Source organism: Amblyomma americanum, chromosome 10 (genome assembly GCF_052857255.1).
Source record: "Amblyomma americanum isolate KBUSLIRL-KWMA chromosome 10, ASM5285725v1, whole genome shotgun sequence".
Taxonomy (NCBI): Eukaryota; Metazoa; Arthropoda; class Arachnida; order Ixodida; family Ixodidae; genus Amblyomma; species Amblyomma americanum.
This window is the reverse complement of record NC_135506.1, coordinates 55651245-55672397: the sequence shown is the minus strand read 5'-3', so window position 1 is coordinate 55672397 and position 21153 is coordinate 55651245. Positions and strand designations below refer to the sequence as shown.

General features: G+C 44.8%; 1 protein-coding gene across 1 annotated transcript; it reads left to right on the top strand.

The window, feature by feature from the left end:
* The first annotated feature begins 873 nt into the window (after window positions 1-873).
* Window positions 874-16917, top strand: LOC144107036 (uncharacterized). Its single transcript, XM_077640019.1, has 2 exons — window positions 874-2267; window positions 8965-16917. Exons 1-2 carry the CDS (start codon window positions 2056-2058, stop codon window positions 9425-9427), a joined length of 675 nt encoding a protein of 224 aa, XP_077496145.1. The 5' UTR covers window positions 874-2055; the 3' UTR covers window positions 9428-16917.
* The last annotated feature ends 4236 nt before the right edge of the window (window positions 16918-21153 follow it).

The window sequence follows — 21153 nt, the reverse complement described above, 5'->3', positions numbered from 1 at the left end:
ATCTTCAAAAATATCAAAAGGTTGATTTTGTTTACTGTTGTGATTGGTCAGCGGAGTAACAAGGACGCCACGGACCATGGCCCTTTGTTACCAACTACTGTTTTTTTAAGCTGTATCCTACTGTAGGTAAGATAGTTGTGCATCATTTGGAACTATTCATATGCTGACAGTATGGACTTCGAAGACTGTTAACTGCATTCCTGACATGTTTTCTAAGGCTTCCTCGTTCACTCTATTATTTCGTTGCTGTTTTCTAATGAAAATGACCATTGGTCTTGTGTTGCTGTACGTATCAGTAGTAACTTCTTTTATGCCTCTTGTGCCTGTACAAGTTTGATCCCGGCCGCTGCGGCTGAATTTCGATGAAGGCAAAATTCTAGAGGCTTGTGTACTGTGCGATGTCAGTGCACATTAAAGAGCCCCAGATGGTCGAAGTTTCCGGAACGCTTCACTACGGCGTCCTTCATAGCCTGAGTCGCTCTGGGACGTTAAACCATCATCAAGCAATTTCTTTCAGTTTAATCATAGTTTAAAAGGCAAAGGCGGGCTAGTTGGTGGTTAACAGGGGAGTGCATATATCCGTCGTTTTGCGCGGTTGCAATATGCACTCCCCTAATCATAGTTGTTGCTTTTCCAGTTGTATACGGAGGTTTTCATTAACACCAAGAGGCATTTCTTTGCTTGTCCTCATTAATGTGGAGCAAGGTAATTCTAGATTTATGCAGTCACTTGCTATTAGTACTGGATTGTTGACACATTACCACTTGTAATTGGTAGGGGAAATGTCTTCTGGGTTGTGTGACATTGCCTTGCGAACCAATTGATGAGGCATGCTTGTAAAGCAAGTGTAAACACAGTGCAAATTTAAACAGTAAAGTGAATCAAGGGTAATTGTAGAAAACTCAATATAAAATTTAAAAATGCAGTATGGAATGCATTTGATGTTAAGTAATCAAAGAAAAAAATGTTTTATTAGTGAGTAATGCTATTGGAAAGACTTCATGAAAACATTTATTCATATTTCTTTCACTGCCATTTGTTCTGTATTCCCTTGCTTCCATATATGGTCGCCTCCTTTAGAGGGAGGCTTCTATTTTTTTGCATTGTGTTATAAATTTTGTGCCAGGCTGAAAAATTTTGTAACCAAGTATGTTATGAGGCCTCAGCTCTAGTTCTAGATATTGGAGTTTTGTATATTTTTATTTGTATATAAGTGTACATTGCTGCCCTACCCCTATCCTTCCTTTCTCTCTCTGTCCTTTTTCTCACGTTAGCCACAGCCAGGTGCCTCAGGTTTCGATGGCAGATGCCGTGGCTAGCGACATCTTTTCTTTCCATTGTTATTTTATTAATAAAGAGCCACAAATTTAATTGGGAGTTTTTGTTTCCATGTTAAGTGCAGTTCGTCATGGTATTCATGGCTCTTTCTCTCCACAGCAAGCGTGCACTGCTGAAGTGGATAAATTTATTCTCTATACTTAAATCCAAGCTACTTTTTTTTTGAGTGACCCGGTTACTGAAAAGGGAGGTTGCAAATGGAGCAGCTGTGTGTATGGTTAGACTTGACGCAGATTAAAAATCTTGAAGCTATACACTCTGCATTGAAGTCTTGTATGCAAAAACAGGAAAGTGCATAGAAAGAAGAAATGACTGTTGCAGTAGGACTGTGGCGATTTGATTGCGGCTGATCCGAGATTAAAGGGACAGTGCTGTCAGAGATCAGTACAAAAATATTGTAGTGTTTTTGTAGATCCTTTAAAGACAGTACAAATTTTAAGAAAGTAGTCAGATTGTGTTCACTGTTTTACATCTTGATGTGAGTACTTTCTCAAGCCACAGTTGATGAGGTTAGTGCTATATAGCTGCCACATCATTAACTAGAACTATCTCAAGTACGCCACTGCATGTGTTGTAGGCTCTTGTAACTATTTATGTGTGTTTACAGGCTTCCATTCGTGGCTGCCATCCCAGCAGCTGTCCCGGTCACTCGTGACTGTGCGGGGCCGGGTGCGGTCATGCCGGTTATGCACCTATGTCACGACAGCCAGCTCAAGCATGACAACGCACCTGCGTACCCACACAGGCGAGCGCCCCTTCCGGTGCCACCTGTGCCCTAGTGCCTTCGCCCAGAGCGCCAACCTCAAGCGGCACGTACGGACACACACGGGTGAGCGGCCCTTCACCTGCGGTTACTGTACGGCATGCTTCACACAGAAGTCAGACCTCCGCAGCCACATGCGCCTCCACACGGGAGAGAAGCCCTACAGGTCAGTGGCTTTTAACATCATTAAGTTGTACCTGTTGTTGTTCACATGTATTCCTCTAAACCCTCGTATTGCTATTTGCACATGGCTAGGCTTAGCTACTCCACATTGTCCTTGGAGGCTGCCATCTCGGGCCAGTTTTTAAGTTGACCTCGTGGGGAACCTACCTTCGCCCTACGTGAGGAGAGTACTGGGGGAGCTGGCCTTGGTGACCCTCTGACGGTGCTTCTTCATTCATCCGCATTTTGAGTCATATGCCTCATGTGACTTATAGTACTAAACTTTAACTTCACAGCCATCGCTGGGCCATTGAAAGTGGAACCGAATTTTAATGAGAGAAATTCAGTGATAAATTATTTAGCGCCCACATGCAAGTATTACATGATATCCACATATGCTGTCTTACGTTTCATTATAAAGAAGAAAAACGTGCAATTTACTCCTTCAACACTTCTAAATGTTTGTTGTTGCTGAAAAAATACGGAGGGAATGAAGCTGAAGTTGGGGCTATGTCTGCAGAAACCAACAAACCAAATCTGTAGACAGCGTCATCCAAAAAAGGAGTTAACCCTTCCTTTCTGTTGGTAAAAGGTTCTTAAAATATTTAGCTCTTTCCTTATCATGGAGAAAATTATCATTTTTTGTAAGGGTTTATCATCATCATCATCAGCCTGACTACACCCACTTCAGGGAAAAGGCCTCTCCCATGTCTCTCCAGTTAACCATGTCATTTTCCAGCTGCGTCCACCGTATCCCCGCAGACTTCCTAATCTCATCCGCCCACCTAACCTTCTGCCGTCCCCTGCTACGCTTGCCTTCACTTCGAATCTATTCCGTTACACTTAAGGACCAGCGGTTATCTTGCCTTCGCATTACATGCCCTGCCCAAGCCCATTTCTTCCTCTTGATTTCGACTAGGATGTCATTAACACGCGTTTGTTCCCTCACCCACTCTGCCCGCTTCCGGTCCCTTAACGTTACACCTACAGTCGAACCTCGTTATAACGAAGTAGCATCGGCACCGTAAATCAGTTCGTTATATCCGATATTCGTTGTAACAGTAGACATAAATATCGGCTGTGACACATTCGTAATTTGGCTCGCGCAAATATTCTAGACACTAAAATGCATTATATACTTGGCTTTGAACCCACTCCAAACGTGGTAATCCTTACCTGTCTCCTTGTGGCATTCAATCAAAATAGGCCGGAATATGGGAAGGTTGACACGACTGTTCTTACGTCGCCGCGCACGTGAAAGTGCGTGGCGCGAAACGACTGCACCATGTGTCTGCGCATAGGCGACTTGGTGTAGAGAGAGGAACTCGAGTGAGACACAGCGGGAACCATCGCGCCTGCGTGCTCTGCCGAAGCGCGATTGGTGGCCCCGAGAGGGACCGTTGAAAAAAAAAAGCTGCCAAAGCAGCTTTGAGAGAAGAGGAGGAGGAGGAGAGGGGGCGTTGGGCGAGAAGAGAAGGAGGAGAGGCGGCGTTGGGCGAGGAGACATATGCAACGCCAGCCCGGGATCAGCCAAACAGGTTTGCATTCGTTCATTTGAAGAAAGATGTTATTTCGTCTGGTGGCTTTTCACAGCGCTGCGCAGAATGAAGTTTTCTACATTGTCCATGCTCAAGAGGGCCTTTTCTACGTCAGCAGTTTTCGTCGTCGGGAGTTTTTCCAAATATCCTTTCAGCCTCCTGGCCATGTCCGCGGCATCCGCACTGCTCATCGTTGGTTCATCCCGTTCACTCTCACCGCTGTCGCTGCTGCTGTCATCCTCGGGCAACAAAACGCGATCCACAATTTCTTGATCCGTCAGCTCGGGCGCCACGGCCAAGTTCTCATCGGCCGAAACGAAATCGTCGAATTCGACGCCTGGGACTGCCAGCCGATCCCAAGTTCTGTCCAGCTCTGCCTGGTCTTCGGGCTGCACTTCTTCTTCGTCGGCAGGCAGAACAAAACCGGCATCCGCGAAACAGTTCCTTATTGTCGACTGCCTCACCTCATTCCACGACCCGTACAACATTTCGAGTGTCGTCTTGATGTTTATTGTTGTCGATCTATGTCGATCGATGTCAAACACCAGTTGCGTCACCAAACGCTTCCTATAATTGCACTTAAGCGAACGAATAATGCCTTTGTCTAAAGGCTGCAAAGCAGAAGTTGCGTTCGGTGGCAAAAACTGCAAGCGAACTGCCTTCAGCACGATCGAAACTTTATGCGCCGAACAGTTGTCCAAGAGCAACAGGACCTTCCTGTGCTGCCTCTCCATGTCCTGGTCGAACGCTCTCAGCCAGTCCTCGAAAAGCTTGGTCGTCATCCACGCTTTTTTGTTCGACGTGTATTGAACCTGCAAATTCCGGACGCCTTTCAGGCACCTCGGATGTGCCGACTTGCCGATGACGGTGAGCCGTCTTTTGTCGGAGCCGTCCATGTTCACGGCAACGACGACAGTCACCCGGTCTTTGTTTTTCTTGCCCCCATGGCAGGTCTCGTTCTTCATCGCCAGTGACCGCTCTGGCAACAACTTGAAAAACACGCCGGTTTCGTCGACGTTGTATACGTCGCACTCGTCGTACTCCTGGAGCAGAGGACGAAAATTCTCCAGCCACGTTTGACATGTCTCCATGTCGACAGCGGACCCTTCGCCAGACAAAGTGTGGCACGCGATCTCGTGCCTATCTTTGAAACGTTGCAGCCAACCGCTGCTTGCACACAAATCGTCATGCCCCAGTACGCAGGCCAGGCTGTGGGCCTTCCGTTGAAGAAGTGCTCCCGACACCGGCAAATTTCGCGCCCTCACATCTTTAAACCAAGAAAGCAAAGCCACTTCCACGTCCGGGTGATGGCAAGGCCTAACTCGTTTACGGTCGGCTTTTATGGCGTCCTCGGTGTTGCCCTCAATCTTCTTTCTAGTGGCCAAAATGGTGGATAACGTACTTGGAGGAACGCCGAATTCCGAAGCAATATCCTTTTTCTTGCGGCCACTGTCCACAGCTCTCAGTATCTGCAGCTTTGTCTGGAGCGAGATCGCTTTCCTCTTCGATGCCATTTCGAGCGCTGCAACAACAAGACTGGCCGCTGTGCTCAAAGTTGCCAATGTTGCTGCGCTTGCCTTTCTTTACCGCTGGACAAGTGGCGCCGCCTTTCGGCCCTCTGTCATGTCATGAGCTTTCAGAGTTTTCGCGCTCTGTTCACAGGTGGCGCGACCATCCAAACGCGATTTTTGTGCCAGACGGCAAAACTTTTTCAAACGATAAAAAAAAAAATTCAGCTGTGTATCGGCCTTCGATTTTCATTTTGGTTTTTGTTTTTTTTATGCTACTTTCAAGTTCTGAGCCTCGTGTAAACCAAATATTTCTTCGTTACAGCCGATATCGCGGCGGATCTCGCGTTTTCGGTTTCGTTATAAAAGAATAAATGTCACTGAAATGAAGCATGACCAACCAAAATTCGTAATTAGTTCGCTATAACCGATAATTCGCTATATCAGTGTTCGTTATAACGAGGTTCGACTGTATCACTTTCCTTTCCATGGCTCGCTGTGCTGTCCTTAACTTAAGCTGAACCCTTTTCGTTAGCCTCCACGTTTCTGCCCCGTAGGTGTGTACCGGTAAGATACAGCTGTTGTACACTTTTCTCTTGAGGGATATTGGTAAACTGCCACTCACGATATGAGAGAACCTGCCATATGCGCTCCACACCGTTCATATCTTTCTAGTTATTTCCCTCTCATGATCCGGATCAGCTGTCACTACCTGCCCTAAGTAAACGTATTCCTTTACCACTTCCAGCACCTCATTGCCAGTTGTGAACTGCTGTGTAAGGTTTCAGTAGTTTCTTTTTCTGCAAAAACTGTTGCGTTTAAAATTTTAATGCAGTATACTAAAACAAAGCTGAATAAATGTGCTTTCTAGTCATATTAGTTTAAGTAACGAATTTCTCTTTAAAACAAAATTTTATTTGCCATAAACAAGATTTTAAGAAAAATAAAAAGAAAATTCTTTTAATTTTCTGAAATACGAAAAATGCTGGGTGTTCTCTTCGCCACTAGCTAGGAAAAAGTCGGAAGTTCTATCTTGAGTAGGATTCTTGGTGCAATACAATATCTGGAACCCCTATCTTTTGGACATCGGTGACGACAAAAAACAGAATGGAACATAGGCAACTGCGCCCTGGTGCCAATAATAATAATAATTGTTTTTTTGGGGGGAAAGGAAATATATTGTTGGACAGCTGTCTCATATATCGTTGGACACCTGAACCGCACCCCTAAGAGAAAAAGAAGAAAGGAACAAGAGGTGCCATAGTGGAGGGCTCCGGAATAATTTCGACCACCTGGGGATCTTTAACATTGCACAGCACACGGGCGGCTTAGGAAAAACGCTAAGGCGCCCGTGTGCTGTGCAATGTCAGTGCATGTTATCTCTTTCCTTACGGCCCGGTCAGGTGTCCAATGATATATGAGACAGATACTGCGCCATTTCCTTTCCTCCCCAAAAAAACAATTATTATTATTATTGGCACCAGAGCACAGTTGCCTGTGTTCCATTCTGTTTTCTGTCGTCGCCGATGTCTGAACTGAATCCTGACGGAAAGGCAATATCTTCAGACTCGCTGCTGCTCGGGCAACTCATTCGTAGACGAAGTGGAGTCTTCAGATTTGCAATGTTTTAGAGAGTGCATCACGCATGCGGAGGCTGCCAAGTGACTTTGATGGTACCGCGTCTTAGGAGCGCGTACCAAAAATGCCGCCTTGCAGGGAAAAAGAAAACTACATCGAAAACAAAACTTCAGTTCTCTGATTACAAGCCAGACACGCAGCATGCTGCAAGTCACTTGAAAGGCTCCGTAGCCGAGCAGCGAAGTCGTCAGTGGGCAACATGGCAGGCAATGACCACAGTAACGCGTCTTCGTGTCATCGGAACGCGTTAAGAAAGCACCGCGCCGAGGAAAAAATAAAACTTAATCGGAAACAAACTTCAATTCTCTGACCACAAGCCAGACACGCAGTGTGCCATAAGCAACACGGAAAGTTCCGAAATCTGTGAGCGAAGTCATCTTTAGTGATCTAACAATGCTTAATGGGCGCGGTAAGGGAGGAGTTGAATGTGTCAACAAATGTGCTGCATAACCTAGGTGTTAAAAATTAAACCAATTAAAAGTGTGCTGAGGCATGGATTCTGAGGCTGTGCCTCTGCCTTAAAGGGGCTCTGAAAGGGGCTCTCATTAAATGTGCAGTATGCCTGGGATGTTAAAGTATGCCACTTCACAAATACGCTCATCCTTGCCACAATGAGGTCCAAGTTAGCATTTCAGTGGTGTCATGAATTGACTGGTTTCTTGCTGGTACTTTGGTCAAGCATGTGGTTTCCATAAGTCATCATTCAGACATCTCTAAGGCATTACCACAAGCTTGTTGCATGGAAGCTGTCACTTTTTGGATGTCTTTGAAGTAGTCCCAAGTTCATCCAGTTATCTCGCACCGTACAGAAATTGCATACACCAGCTTTGGTAATGGGAAGAGGTTAGAGTCCTCCCTCTTTTTACGGGTTGCAGAAGTTGTGGAAAGCGCACCAAAGTAACAGCAAAGGTTTTATATTTTAACGTTTTATAGCTGAGTCCTGTAATTGCGGAGGCTGGCATTGAAGGTCTCGGCAGTTTACCCTGCAATAAAATTGAGTGTCTGATGGAGTTCTTGGACCTGTTTGAGAAAAACCGATGCGGCAGTTATGCATTCGTAATAATGCTGACGGTCAGCGCTAGCGGGGAGCGGGGGTGGTGGGACTTTTTAATCCTGATGCATATCGCGGGTGGCTTCCGCTTGATAAGCATGCACCAGAGGATCCTGTGATCTTTTTTGGATGGCTTCGACATTGTGGGCCCACACCTCAGGATCGTGGCATCCCAGACGGGGGGCTGCAGCATGTTGTTCCTGCCTCAAAGCTTCAGTGGATGGAAAGTGTTCTGCTTTGACCACTTTGCACCATGCAGCCGGTCTCGTGATCTCGTGACCACATTATAGTAGAAGTCAGCATGGCCATCCGGCAGACACTGGATGTCCATGTCAGCGACAGTTATGTGAAAGCCGAGAACCCTTGCTTTAGCAGTTAGCACTTTAAAATGTTGAAAATTAACATGCATACAAAGCAGATTTCTACTTATGCAGTATAGTGCTGGTATGTGAGCAGCATAAAAGTAATTGTGAGCATCCCTCTCACGTATGGGAGGTGTGGGGTTCGATCCCTAGTACTCTCTGGTACCCACCAGTTATACAATCTCTTCTGTGGGTTGAAAGGCTTGGAAAATGGATCTTTGACTCCACCTTGTTTGACCAAAACTACCTTGTGCCATAGTGCTTCTTGGCCAAAGCTGACTTTGCGCTATTAAAATCCATCACTACCACCTTAAGAGTGATAGTGACCTCCGGACAAACTTCTTGCCTAGCGATGAATGTGACGGCTTTATTGTTTGCCATCATAAAAACTTGTCTCACACACAATTTTCCCATCACTACCACCTTAAGAGTGATAGTGACCTCCGGACAAACTTCTTGCCTAGCGATGAATGTGATGGCTTTATTGTTTGCCATCATAAAAACTTGTCTCACACACAATTTTCCCTCTTTTTGGTGTGTTATGCTGCTGCCATTGAGTATTTCATTGGTGTGCAGAGCTTAGCCATTGTGGTGTACTGTGCAGGTGCAGCAGATGCTTCCGCCTTTTCCGGACCCAGTCCCAGCGTGCCAGTCACTTGAAAGACTGCAGGGGACCATTCAGAGCAGTGCAGTTAAATCCAGAGCTTCAGCCACAACAAGAGCCAGAGCTGGCAATGGAACATTTGCTGCCTGACAGAATGTCACCAGATGACCTGCTGCCAAACAGCCTGCCACCAAACAACCTGCCACCAAACAGCCTTCTGCCGAACAGTCTGCCACCAGACAGTCTGCTGCCAGAAGGCTTATCATTGGATGACGGCCTGCCGCCTGACAGCCTACCATGTGACAGCCCGTTGCCTGACAACATGCCACCTGACAGCCTGCTGCCAGAAAGTGTGCCACCACAGGCTTGCTCTTCACCACCGCCACCTGCCGTTGATTTGAAGTCCTTAGACCCACCACTAGAGTCTCCCTCTCAGTCACCTCCCCCATTGCTGCCACCGTAGAAGTGGTTGTGTCGTGCGCTGAGGAATATTGGCACCCATGGGACTGTGCATGTTTTAAGCTGTTCATTCATTCCAGATGTGCAACTCCCCACAGGTCCCGTTTTTGTTGCATCACCTGTGGCAGTTGAGCTAATTGTTCTGGATTGCCGAGAAGTTGCAGGGCAGTGCCAGTAGTTAAGCAATGCCTACACCTGCATACCTCTCTAAACTGACCTCTGGAGGTGCCCGCTTTATGAACCAGAGTTTTATGCCTGATATAATTGAAATGCTCTGTGCATATGTGTGCCGGTGCTATTTGCTGAAGCATACCGACTAGATGTTAATGATAGCTGCATACTGCTAATGTCTGTCTCACCAACTTGAGAAGCTGAAAGGTAGTACAAAGTGCATTTATTCGCGTCACTCATTCTCAGTACACTCCATGTATGTTGAAGAAGCGCTGAAAAGGCTTCCATCAAAGCTGCCACTTTGCCATTCTTTTTGTCTCCCAAGAGTTTCTCTCTTCTCTCGAAAGTGCTAATTGGAAGGCACAAAGCACACCTGGTGTAACCATTGGAACAATTTGTAACTTTTGTGATCTTTGACCAGTCTGTACTTTTGCCAAAGTCACGTTGGTGTGGTGCCCATGTAAACCACCCCAATCGCCCCTAGTGGGGCAGAACTCAACTAGCACCATAGTTCCACTGGAGCAGCGTGGGGAGGAGGCATGGCAGGGGAGAGCAAACTGGTGTAGTCTGTTGCATTACTCCATTAACGTTGCACACCAGCTCAGTGCCTGGTGCCCTGTGCTGTGCTCAACCATGTTCAAGTTTACGCTTGCAACGGTTGACCCTGGTCTGTTGCGCCAGCCCAACAGACTTGGCATGCTAAATTGCTGCGGCTAAGGTGACAATGGCAGCGGTAAGAGTAAGACATAAGGACCCCGGTGCAACCGGCTGAAGTGGAAGTGATGCGGAAAAGATGTGAAGATCCAGCGGTGTGAGCCGCCAGCTTGCAAGCAATGAATAGAAAACGCAAAGCGCAAGAGGAGGCGAGACGGTTGACATCCTGCTGTCACAGATTTGTTGCATCACATTGTATGATCATGCTATTTTCTTTTTGGCATGCCTTCATGAAGGTGCTATTTATCCCCTGTGGAAGAAAATTGGCTTCTAGGGGCGTGTAGACATTGCATTAAATATAACATTGCCACCACCATCATCTTAGTGAATTAAGAGAACTCAAGGAGCATGACAACATGTTGACATGGCTGACAAAAGTGTTATGGGGCCCCTCCAGAACATTGGAAGTGCCTCCCGTCATTTGTATCGCAAGGATTGCGATATGGTGCACAGTTGCATTGAGCCATAGTTACAGCAAAATGTTTCACCCGAGGTACTTTGTGCACATAATACTCACACCTTTCTCCAGGCTGTGGCCACGTCCAGGCCTTTATAATTTGTATCATAAAACTGTGTTACAGGAAATTTCATCAGAAAGTGTTGTCTTTTTCTACAGCATCAACTGTAAAAGCATATTATGCATTATTGCGCAGATTTGACGGACAATGTGAAAGTTTACATATTTGAGACTATGTGCACTGTGAAATTAGGCTGGCAGATTGCACTTTCATCTAAACCTGAGTGAAAATACAAAAATTTTTTAGATGTTTTGGTCTGCTTTGTTTTTTTCTAGCTTAACTGCTTTGCATACTTTATAAAGCTTTGCTACTGGAATATGATTGCATGAAGTGGGAGAAACAGCATGAGCATAGACTAAACAAGATGGTGAGGGTAACAGTGGGCCAAATGGCGTTTGGCCAACTATTCAAAGCTACCTCGAATGTATGTAGCTGTGATAGTGTAGGAGTTGTTGGTCCCTGCAGTGCTTTTATGCTGCCAGTAATGGGAGAGAAACATGAATAATTCAGCATTTTGTGCGTGCCTTTAGTGAGAGTGAGCTGGAGCTGCCATTGAGTGGTTCTATGCACTTGTGCCACATGTTGACACGGTCACAAGATTTTGTAGCCCAGAAATGTGAATTTTGCGCATTAGGAGAACAAATTGATATTTTTCAGCCTTTCGTATGTTATTTGTAAAATGTAAGTCTCATGTAAGTCTCATGACTTACATTTTAGCTGTTCTTGGAGTAACTACCTTTTGGATGTTGCAGTAAGGGCTGGTTCTGAAGTGTTTATAAATGATTAAAAATGCGGACGAAGCCTTGAGACTGTCAAGCCCCTTGCACTCCATTGTACCCTACTACAGTGTGGTGGTCTAAGTTGCTCTTTTACCTCATATGAATATGTATTGCACATGTATAGTGTCACATAGTTTGCATTTTAGTTGTTTTGGTCGAAAAAAACTTTCATGATGTTGCAGTGAAGGCCAGTTACAAAACTTTTTGTATATAATGAAAAAGGCCTGTAAGGCCTGGTGAACGTCAGGCCCCTGTGCTTTGCACACTACCAATCTGTGGCCATCATCTAAAATTTTTTTACTTTGTTTGAATATATCTTGGATAAGTCATCTCTATTTAGTACCCATAGTTTGTATTTTGCCTGTTTTAAAAGTTGAAGCTGAGGTTTGCTCTGAGAGTGTTTATAAATGATACATGCCAACAAAGCCTGCCAAATGTGCTGCTAATGCAACCATCATCACAAGTTTATAGAATGTGGCTTTGTTGAAGATATTTAATTTTTTTTTGCATCCTTGGGGTGCATTGTGTGAGATTTAATGGCACACTATGTAATGCACACACTCAGGATCAGATTTTGTATATCTATTCTAAGTTGTGCACAAAAGTGACGATGAAATTAGTTTTCATTTTGCTAGTGTTGCATTCTCTAAACTTTTGACTTCGAGTGCACTTCACTGTACCCTGGCTTGCACTTTGTTTATGAAGTCTTGTGTGAATATACCTCATCAGTGGCCTTCCTGTTTTATTCTTCATTCCTGCAGTTTTGCTGAAAAGGTTTACTTTAGCCAGAAAATTAAAATGCTTGTTGTCACGTGGGCTGTGAATTGGGCCTGGCTATTTATGTTAATGTGAAAGGCTTGCTTGCTAAACTACCTGAAAATTGAAAGCAAAGTTGTCAGAATAAAACTGCAGCTCATAAATGATGGTGCAAAGTAATTAATGTCGCTTGCAGTTTGGTGTAGCTTGGCATTCAAAATTATTTTCAAGCAGCAAATTTTCACTAGGCTGCTCTGACATATTACTTGTATTGTGTCAAAATGAGGGGCTGCGATGTATTGGTATTGATATGGTCACTGAGAGAGCAGCCTGTTTTGTTTCATAGTCACCACAGACGATGCGAACATTAGACTTCTTCCTATTGATTCAGGCACATACCCCAAAGAAATGTGGTATAAAACAATTCTGCCGACCAAACACCTTTTCTGTGCAAAATTTGAGCTCGAACAATTCACCAGTTTTGCTGTAAGCAGCATTCTATGGCGCGTGTTTAGTAGCAGAACAGTCTGTATTAAAGGGATGTTAAGGACAACGCCATCCAATAACACATCTCAGTAAAAATTGATTCTCTGTCTCTCTGGGTTTATTAACATTTGTCTGGCAGAAAAAGTCGCATTTATGGCTGAGAAAATTCGATTCAGACTCAATTCAAACTTGTGATGTCTACACCAAGAAGGACTGGTTGCCACCATTTTGAAGTGACTGACACTTTAGCTTAGCCTCTGGAATCTTATTAAAAAAATCAGTGTTGGTGCATGCAGTTTACTGGCGAAATTTGCCAGTGATGGTAACTCCAGTTTTTCGTTTTTTGTTCTTTTCTGCATTTCTGGCGAGAAGGGTATCTTCTTGACTAGAATGTGCTACTTTATCGATACATGGTTGTCCTCAGTGCCCCTTTAATTCGTACGATGGCTTAGCTGGACCTTGAGACTAGCCAGAAAACCTGTGAAATTTACCAGCCACGAACGTGTGTGATGTGCACAGTGCAAAAAGTAACGGGGCCATGTAATGAAAGGGTGTCACAGCACATGCGGAGCTTGTCTCTTGGCAGGAAGATTGCTCTTATTGTAGAGCAGTTCATTGGCTTATGCGGTGTGTGTTATAGCTCAGCAAAGCACGAACCAGTCCCATTATCAATGTGGCGAGTAGCTGTACTTTGTTTCTCATCAGCTAGCACTTAAAGTTGCAGCAGGCTGACTAGCTTTGTTTCAGTCGCACTACCTCAAGTTTTTCTGCGTGTTTGTTAATGTGGCGTTTGTAGGCTTCGTCCTAGGGCATGTTATGCGACTCTACATAGATTCATGTCACAAACTCTGGCACGTCTTGCCCGCTTTTCATGGGTACAGTGCCTAGAGGGAATTGTCACAAGTGGACCCAAGAGAGCGTGTGGTGCAGTTGCATTGTGTGCAACTCAGTTCTACGAATGTGCAGAAATGGGGGAAAGTGACATGCTGATGCGCAGTTGCACAACCCCCCAGACTTATACCAGCACAGCTCTCTGTTTACCTTTAGTTTCATCTGTATACACAAGTAGAAAATAAGAAAGTACACCTATTGTGCCTTTTTGCTGTAGATTTGTGTTTTTCATTAGCTGTAGTTGATTGCCTATGCCTGTGTGTCACTTGACATGCAGTGAACTTCAGTGAGTTTTTTTTTGAGAAATGCGTTGTGCTTTCATTTAAAAAGATCCCTTCCAATCATGCCTGTTTTTAAGCAGCTTATATGAGGTTATGTAGAGGTGTTCTACCTGCTTTGCTCTGTTATCGTACGTATATATGTACGTATATGTGCATGTTACACACCGCATTTACACGATTGTAAATAGACCCCCTCACATTATGAAAAAAAAAAAAAAAACTAGGAGGACACTTAAGCTTTGTCTTTAAAAGTAGGATGCCATAGCGCTATCAGGCCACTGCCACTTATCAGCAGCCGCCACCGGCCGCCGCGCATGGGGAGAGATGCCAGTTTGTCTTTCTTAACCCTCTTGACAACTTAACGATGCACACGTGACCCTAACATGAATAATAAAAAATTAGCATAATTAATTTTTGCTAATTACCTATTTAGACGGAATTAAAAAATACTCGGAGGAGCACCACACGACAGGAAACTATATGCCGTTGGTTGCACCCGGCTCCAGTGCGCCTTTTTTTTTTTTCAATCCTTGGTTCAAGTTACATGACACACCCTGTATATAGAGAGGTACTTGTTTTGGTGTCCTACCACTGTACGCTAGGATTAATTTGTGTTTGTGAATGCATATGTCTCAACGCATGTGTGCGCACATATTGCTGGATGGCAGCAAGCGACAGAGTGACTACAATGCCCGCTACATAGACCATCGGTGCCATCTGTTGGGTGTTGGGCGACATCATGTACAGCTTAATGGGAACATTCCTGAAAACTTGGCTTGCTACAGTGGCTGCATTTGTGCTTATCTCGCTGTGTAAAATTGAGGCAGGAGTCTACTAGCTTCATACAAAGTTAGTCAAAGTAAGCATTGAAGAGCTGTGACAGGATGGCTTGTCATGTTACTGCTGTCTTTGCAGCTGAGTTGTGAATGCAGCTTTTTGTGAATATCTTGACTGTAGGGCTAGAATTACAGTGTTACAAAATATGCATGCAGTGTTTCTTTCTTTAGTTTCGCTTGCAAACTTTCAAGACCAAAATGGGCTGCAAGAGATGTGACAAAGTGATTAACGTCCTAAGATTTCTAGTACGGCTAGTTGGTTTAAAGTCATGGCGGTTGCAAACCGGTGCGCTGAAGACAGAGGGCAGTCAAGAGGAACACACAGTAGTGTTAGTGCTGGTGGCTGTTCCTCTTACCTGTCCTTCGTCTTCAGTGTGCTGGTTTGCAATCATCAGTAATTAATATTTTGCTTTATGTAGCATTTCTTTGTGCTTGTATCATAACCGTTTCATGACTACATGTAGATACAAGGGCAAAGCATGGAATGCAAACAGTTGTGTTTATGCTCTCTTTCCTTGCACCCCATGAGCTGTGAGTTCAAACGCATAGGGACACACACCTAGTGATGCTATCTACACAAAGATATCATTTCCAGAATGTTCAAATGCGCATAATTTGGGGAAGTTTAGAGTGTGCTGTTGTTTTTTTTGCGATGCGATGCACATACGCTGGTGTGCTACATTCAGCCATCATTGGTAACTGCAAGGCAATAGATACCATGACATTATGCTTCACTTTGCCCACAGCATAGGCATTGCTGCTTGTTCACACCTTACATCAAACCTTCCTTAAAGCAAAAGAGATGTATGGGGAACTGGCAAACTGGAAGTCCATTTATAGTGCAAACCTGGGTACAAACTGCTAGCTGATGTGAGTGTGTGTGTGGTCTAAAAACCCACTCCAGTCACTGTAGGGTTGACAGTCGGTTGAAGCATGCTGTTTGAACAAAGATTGTAGTTTTGAGAGAGCACACGGAGAAGGCGAGGACTGCACTGGTGCTACTCAGTTCCGTCGTCGCCTTCTCTGTGTGCTGTCTCAATGCTACGTTCTTTGTTCAAACAGTGTGTCTGACCAACTAGCCCCACAGTATACTTTATTAATGCTGAAGCATGTCCATGCTTTTCCATTTTTTCATGTTGTGTTGAAACGGGAAGTGACGTGTTGTCATCGTTGATGGCACTCCAATCTCGACAAACACTAACATTTGGATTGTTTGTATACAGACTTGCAGCCTATTGGGAAGCAGTATTTTGTTTTAATTGTTCCAATTTTTCTTGAAATTTTTAAGCGTTTTGCTTTTGATTAGAATCACAGCCTTTGTTAGAAGTATACAGCCCTTCGGGCTGTCGTCTGGGTCATACAGTGTGCCTCATTCTGTATTGGCAGCTTTCGAAATCTCTGAAAGGTTATAACAATTTTAGTCCTCAGTGTTCCGACCGCAGGACGTACGGGGCCTTCAATAGCCCCACTTCGTCGCTTAGAAGCGAAGCCCGTAGGCTGTATACTTTTGACAAAGGCTACGACTGCAGCTGCGAACTTGATAATGTTTCATTGAACAATGTATGAATAAATGAGCCATTGTTTTGAACGTCTGCCAGTATAAGCTGTGCAATTTTCGGTTTGCAGTTTACTGTATGCTTAATTGCTCTCATGATTTTTGCACTGTGAGAATTGTTTTGTAGAAATTGAGAATTCTCAAATGTTTGGGAATCCAGTTTTGCTTAATTGATTGAGCAGCCTTCTTTTAATCATGGATCTTCTTTGTCTGTTGCTGAGACATGAAGTTATTTTGTACAGAGAAATATATGTCATCTTTACTCTTTTAGTTGTAGCCAGTACAGTGCAAAGTATCGTCAGGTGAGAATTTAAGCTCTCTGGCAGTCATACCTCACACTGTGCCTGTCCATATTTAGGCAATTTTATAGCTCTAGGTTACAAGCAAATGTACTCTCATGATCAAAGTTGGGTGCAGCAAGTACGTAATTGTACTACCTTTGATGTGCCCCCTGATTTTCACTGGTAGCGCATGAATATGTTCAATAAATACTACATTACAACAATGTGTTGAAGCCTGGAGTCATTAGTCACAGGAACTTTCGTTGAAACCACTTCAGGTTCAACCTCTATAAAGGTCATTTTTATTAATAAGGCCTGTGTCAACATATCAGCAAAAATATTTGGCAATAAACTCTTATGGTGCAAAAAAGATGTTAGGGAAGCTGCAGTGCCTAATGGGCCTGACCACTGACCAAAACATGTCGTGAGATTATGGCGCAAATGAGAAGATTGTGCCTCGTGCTATGAGAATGGAGCACTGCAATATCGAAGAAACTAGGATATATATAATTTTAATTTGGCATTTAAAATCGCATTAACTGCCATATTGCAGTGAAATCTTGTTATTATTAATGTAGTGCACTACGTGACCAGATCTCGGGAAAATATCACTTCGTCTTAAATGCACAGCGTTTTTTTCCTTCAAGAGTGTTCCTCACGTTTTATTGCTCACTTTCCGGTTGATTGCCGCTGATGCGCCGCCTCCATGCAAGGAACACCTCTCTTCTATTGATGAACTCTCAACATTCCACGAAATCTTTTCTCATAAGCTCGCTCGTGAGACCTATCCAGCAGCAGATAAACAGCTCAGCAGAAAAGAGGAAATCACGTGAAGGAAATTGCAAACCGGGCTGTTTCCAAACCCTCAACTGTACAGTAAATGGCATGCGGATGTCTTTAATCCTATATGTACGCACTGCAATAGCATTGCAGATCTAGCCCACATGGTCTGGAGCTGCCCTTCCTATAACGACCCGAATAGGATTGTGGAATCCTGGGAGACCTTAACTCAACCTCGAAGCAGAAGAGCAACGCAAAGTCGTTGGTCTCGCCCTGACCGCCGCCGAGTCCCTAGGGATTCTGGCCAACGGTTAGGGGAATGGATGGGGGTTTAGGCTAAAGCCTTCTCCCCTTTCATTTTTGATGGGTGTGAATTAAGATTCTCTCTCTCTCTTATGCTCTCTCCAGTGCACCCTTCGCTGAAAAGCAATGCACCTTTCACATCACCAAAGATATGCTTTCAGCTTTTGCCACTATATGGTGCCACTATATGTTTTGCAATTCTTTGATGAAGCGGCAACCACGTACGGTGCACTAAAACTCTTGTCGACGAGGTGTACATCACTGTTCCGTAATAGCTTCGGGCGTGGACACTGAAATGGATGGTACTGTATATTAAAAATGTCGAATTACAGTCTGGGGGGTGAGATTTATTTTCTTTCGTACACCACATCTGCAAACATGCAGTCGCCATCACTTTCGCTGATTATGGTTTCCAGCATTGGCCTAGTCAAAAACAGTCCCACGCACCGATTTAAAAATTCTCAGTAAAAATCATCGACAGTGTTTCTAACAAAACCGTTGCAGAATCGAGTTCCTTAAACAGCAAGCTTTCCATTGCAGCGAAAAAACGGCCCATAAAATTCAGTGTTCTGTCCCTTTCATAAATAATGAGATGTTTAAATATTTCAGTTTCCTGAGAACTGATTCTATGCAAAGACTGGTGGCGAATTGTGTGGCTTGCTATATGAGGTGGTGCTGCTGTGCCTCTATGCTGGCATTTAGCAGTAATGAGCATTGCCAACAGCCGGCGTGTAATGGACACAACTGCAATCTCGGCCACCTGGTTTTTGCCCCAAGGGGTTGCTTAAGGCCTCGAGGAGGACCCGATTTGACACTGATCATGTTCGAAAACTTTCGTCTTATGAACAGGATCTAGTGGCACTTTTTTTGTGAAATGAACTGAAATTGGTTTTTGAGGAAACGAAATGGCGCAGTAACTGTCTCACATATCTCGGCTAAGTATCTGGCGGTGTTGTGCTAGCTTGCTAAATTTCTCCTTCTTTTTGTCTGTGCCTACTTGCTTCTTTTCTAGGTTGATTAGGCATGGGACGAGAGCTTAATGTCTACTTCTTCTCCCGGCCAAGGGGTTTTCCCCTTGTCGGCATCTCTTCCTGAAGACCAGCTCCTAATTGATCTCTTTTTCCGCAGTGGAGTTTCGAGCATTCCGGTCGCTTTAGTGCCTTCCGATAGAGGCGCGATCCGACTGTACAACCCAGAGGCAGTACAGGCAGCTCTTCAATTCACATTGAAGCACTTCATGCGCATTACTGATGTCCGGCAGTTCGGCAGAGGTAGTATTTTGTGCAGGTCACCGGATAAGGACTGTATTGAAGACCTGCTGAAGTGTACGTCCTTCGCCAACCACCCGGTGAGCGCATTCATTCCGCCTCATCTAGCTTGTTCCAAGGGCTTGGTCCGAGGGGTCGACTCTCGATTGAGCCCTATGGAAACGGTTGCGAACCTCTCGCCTGCAGGAGTGATTGCTGTCCATCGATGCAGCAGGATGGTTGACGGAGTAAAAATTCCTACGGAGTCTGTCATTGCCCCATTTGCAGGAATATTTTGCCCGTCAGAGATTAAGGTGTGGCCATTGGTTTTTGGAGTAGATGCCTTCAACTCTCGGCCCCTTCAGTGTCCAAGCTGCTGGCGATTTGGCCACAGCGGCAAATCCTGCAAATCGGCCTTACACTGCTGTGCCTGTGGGGAACGTCATTGCAGAGAGGAATGTCCTGAACAGCAAGAGAAATGTTGTTTGTGTAGCAGTGCTCACCCTGCTGATTCACATGACTGTCCTGCACGAGCATAAGAAGTTCAGGTGGTCGAGGTTATAGACAAGCGCAGATGCATGCGGAGAGAGGCTTTTGCTGCAGTCAAGGAGAGAGCCTCAGCCTACTCTAGTGTGGCCTCCAAATGCCCACCCATAATGGATGCCAGTAGGTCCCAGGCTATTGCAGCGGCAGTTGAGAAAGCTGTGGCAAATGCAATGGATCGCATTATGGAAATCATTTCCACGTGCATTTCGCAGATAATAGCTACCCAGATGACCAATATACTGCAGTTGCCCAGCGCTCCGCTCTTGCCTTCTTGGCTTTGGAAGCTGCTCCTCCTTCTGTGGTAATCAATTCCGCTCCACAGGGCCAAAGACAACATGAGCAACAAAAAACCTCTCGGGCCTCTCCTCCGAACAGCATTATGGACGCATCCCCTATGCACTGTGTGGATATGGAGTCTGATCTCCGCGCCCAGAAACGAAGTGGGTCTCCTTTGAATATTGCAGGTCCATCTTGGCCCCAGTCAAAGACAAAGAAAAGTAACGCGTCAAAATCCTAAGACCAGGATTCTAGAAAAGGCAGTTGTGGCTGCGGCACTCCCGCCAAGATGGGGTTCTTTAGTGTACTCCAGTGGAATTGCCGATCTATATTCTCAGCTTCAACAGATTTAAATTGCCTATGCAATCAGCTTCTACCAGATTTAGTTGCATTACAGGAAACATGGCTAACTACAAATTTCAATTATCATCTCAAGAATTACCGTCTGTTCCGGCTTGACCGGTCATCACGAGGGGGAGGGTTGTTAGTGCTCATCTCTACAATGTTTTGCCACAGGGCATGCATTTCCTTTCAATATGCGGACAATGAATGTGAAATCCTTGTGGTTGACCTCAGTGCCCCAGGTCAACAGCCCTTTACGGTAGCTAATGCGTATTTCCCGTCTGGTGTGCATGACACTCGGCCCCTTGACTCATTCATGTCTAGTAGCCGTTTTCAGGTTTTATTACTTGGAGACTTCAATTCGCACTATGTGACGTGGGGGTTAAAACAGACAGCTTTGGTTCTAGACTTTTTGATTGGGCTTCTGACAACAACTTGATCTGCAACAATTCCGGATTGCCTACGTTTGTTCGGAGTCAATGCCACTCTGCCTTGGATTTAACTTTTTCCTCCCCAGGAGTCACTGTTATGTCTGGGGTGCCTGTTGACTGTGCAACAAACAGTGATCGTCTACCGATTTGTTTCAAGTTTGCATGTAAATTAACTCTTCCTGAGCGACATCAGCGCAGGTTAATAAATTACAATTGCTTTAAAGACACGCTAAAATCAGCCCTCCAAATCACTTCAGACAGTTGCGCTCAGACAAGTGCCGAAAGCAAGGCTGCACATCTATGTTCAGTACTGGACCATGCAAGGCAAAAGTCTGAATTTTTGGTTAAGGGATCCAAGGGTGCAATCGCGAACAATTGGTAGAATGCTGAGTGCGCGCGTGCATATATGTAGACGACGGAAAGCAGCTTGGAAGAAACTTCTCATCAATCAATGCCCAAAAAATTGGTTGGATTATAAGTATGTTGCAGCAACATTTAAGCGCACTGTCGCCCGTGCAAAGGAGGAGTATAATACAC

What these genes read in the sequence shown, in the direction of transcription:
- LOC144107036 (XM_077640019.1), top strand. Translation starts at nt 2,056, where the DNA reads ATGACAACGCACCTGCGTACCCACACAGGCGAGCGCCCCTTCCGGTGC. An exon ending in ACGGGAGAGAAGCCCTACAG is followed by an intron (nt 2,268 to 8,964) that starts GTCAGTGGCTTT and finishes TGTACTGTGCAG; the next exon opens with GTGCAGCAGATGCTTCCGCC.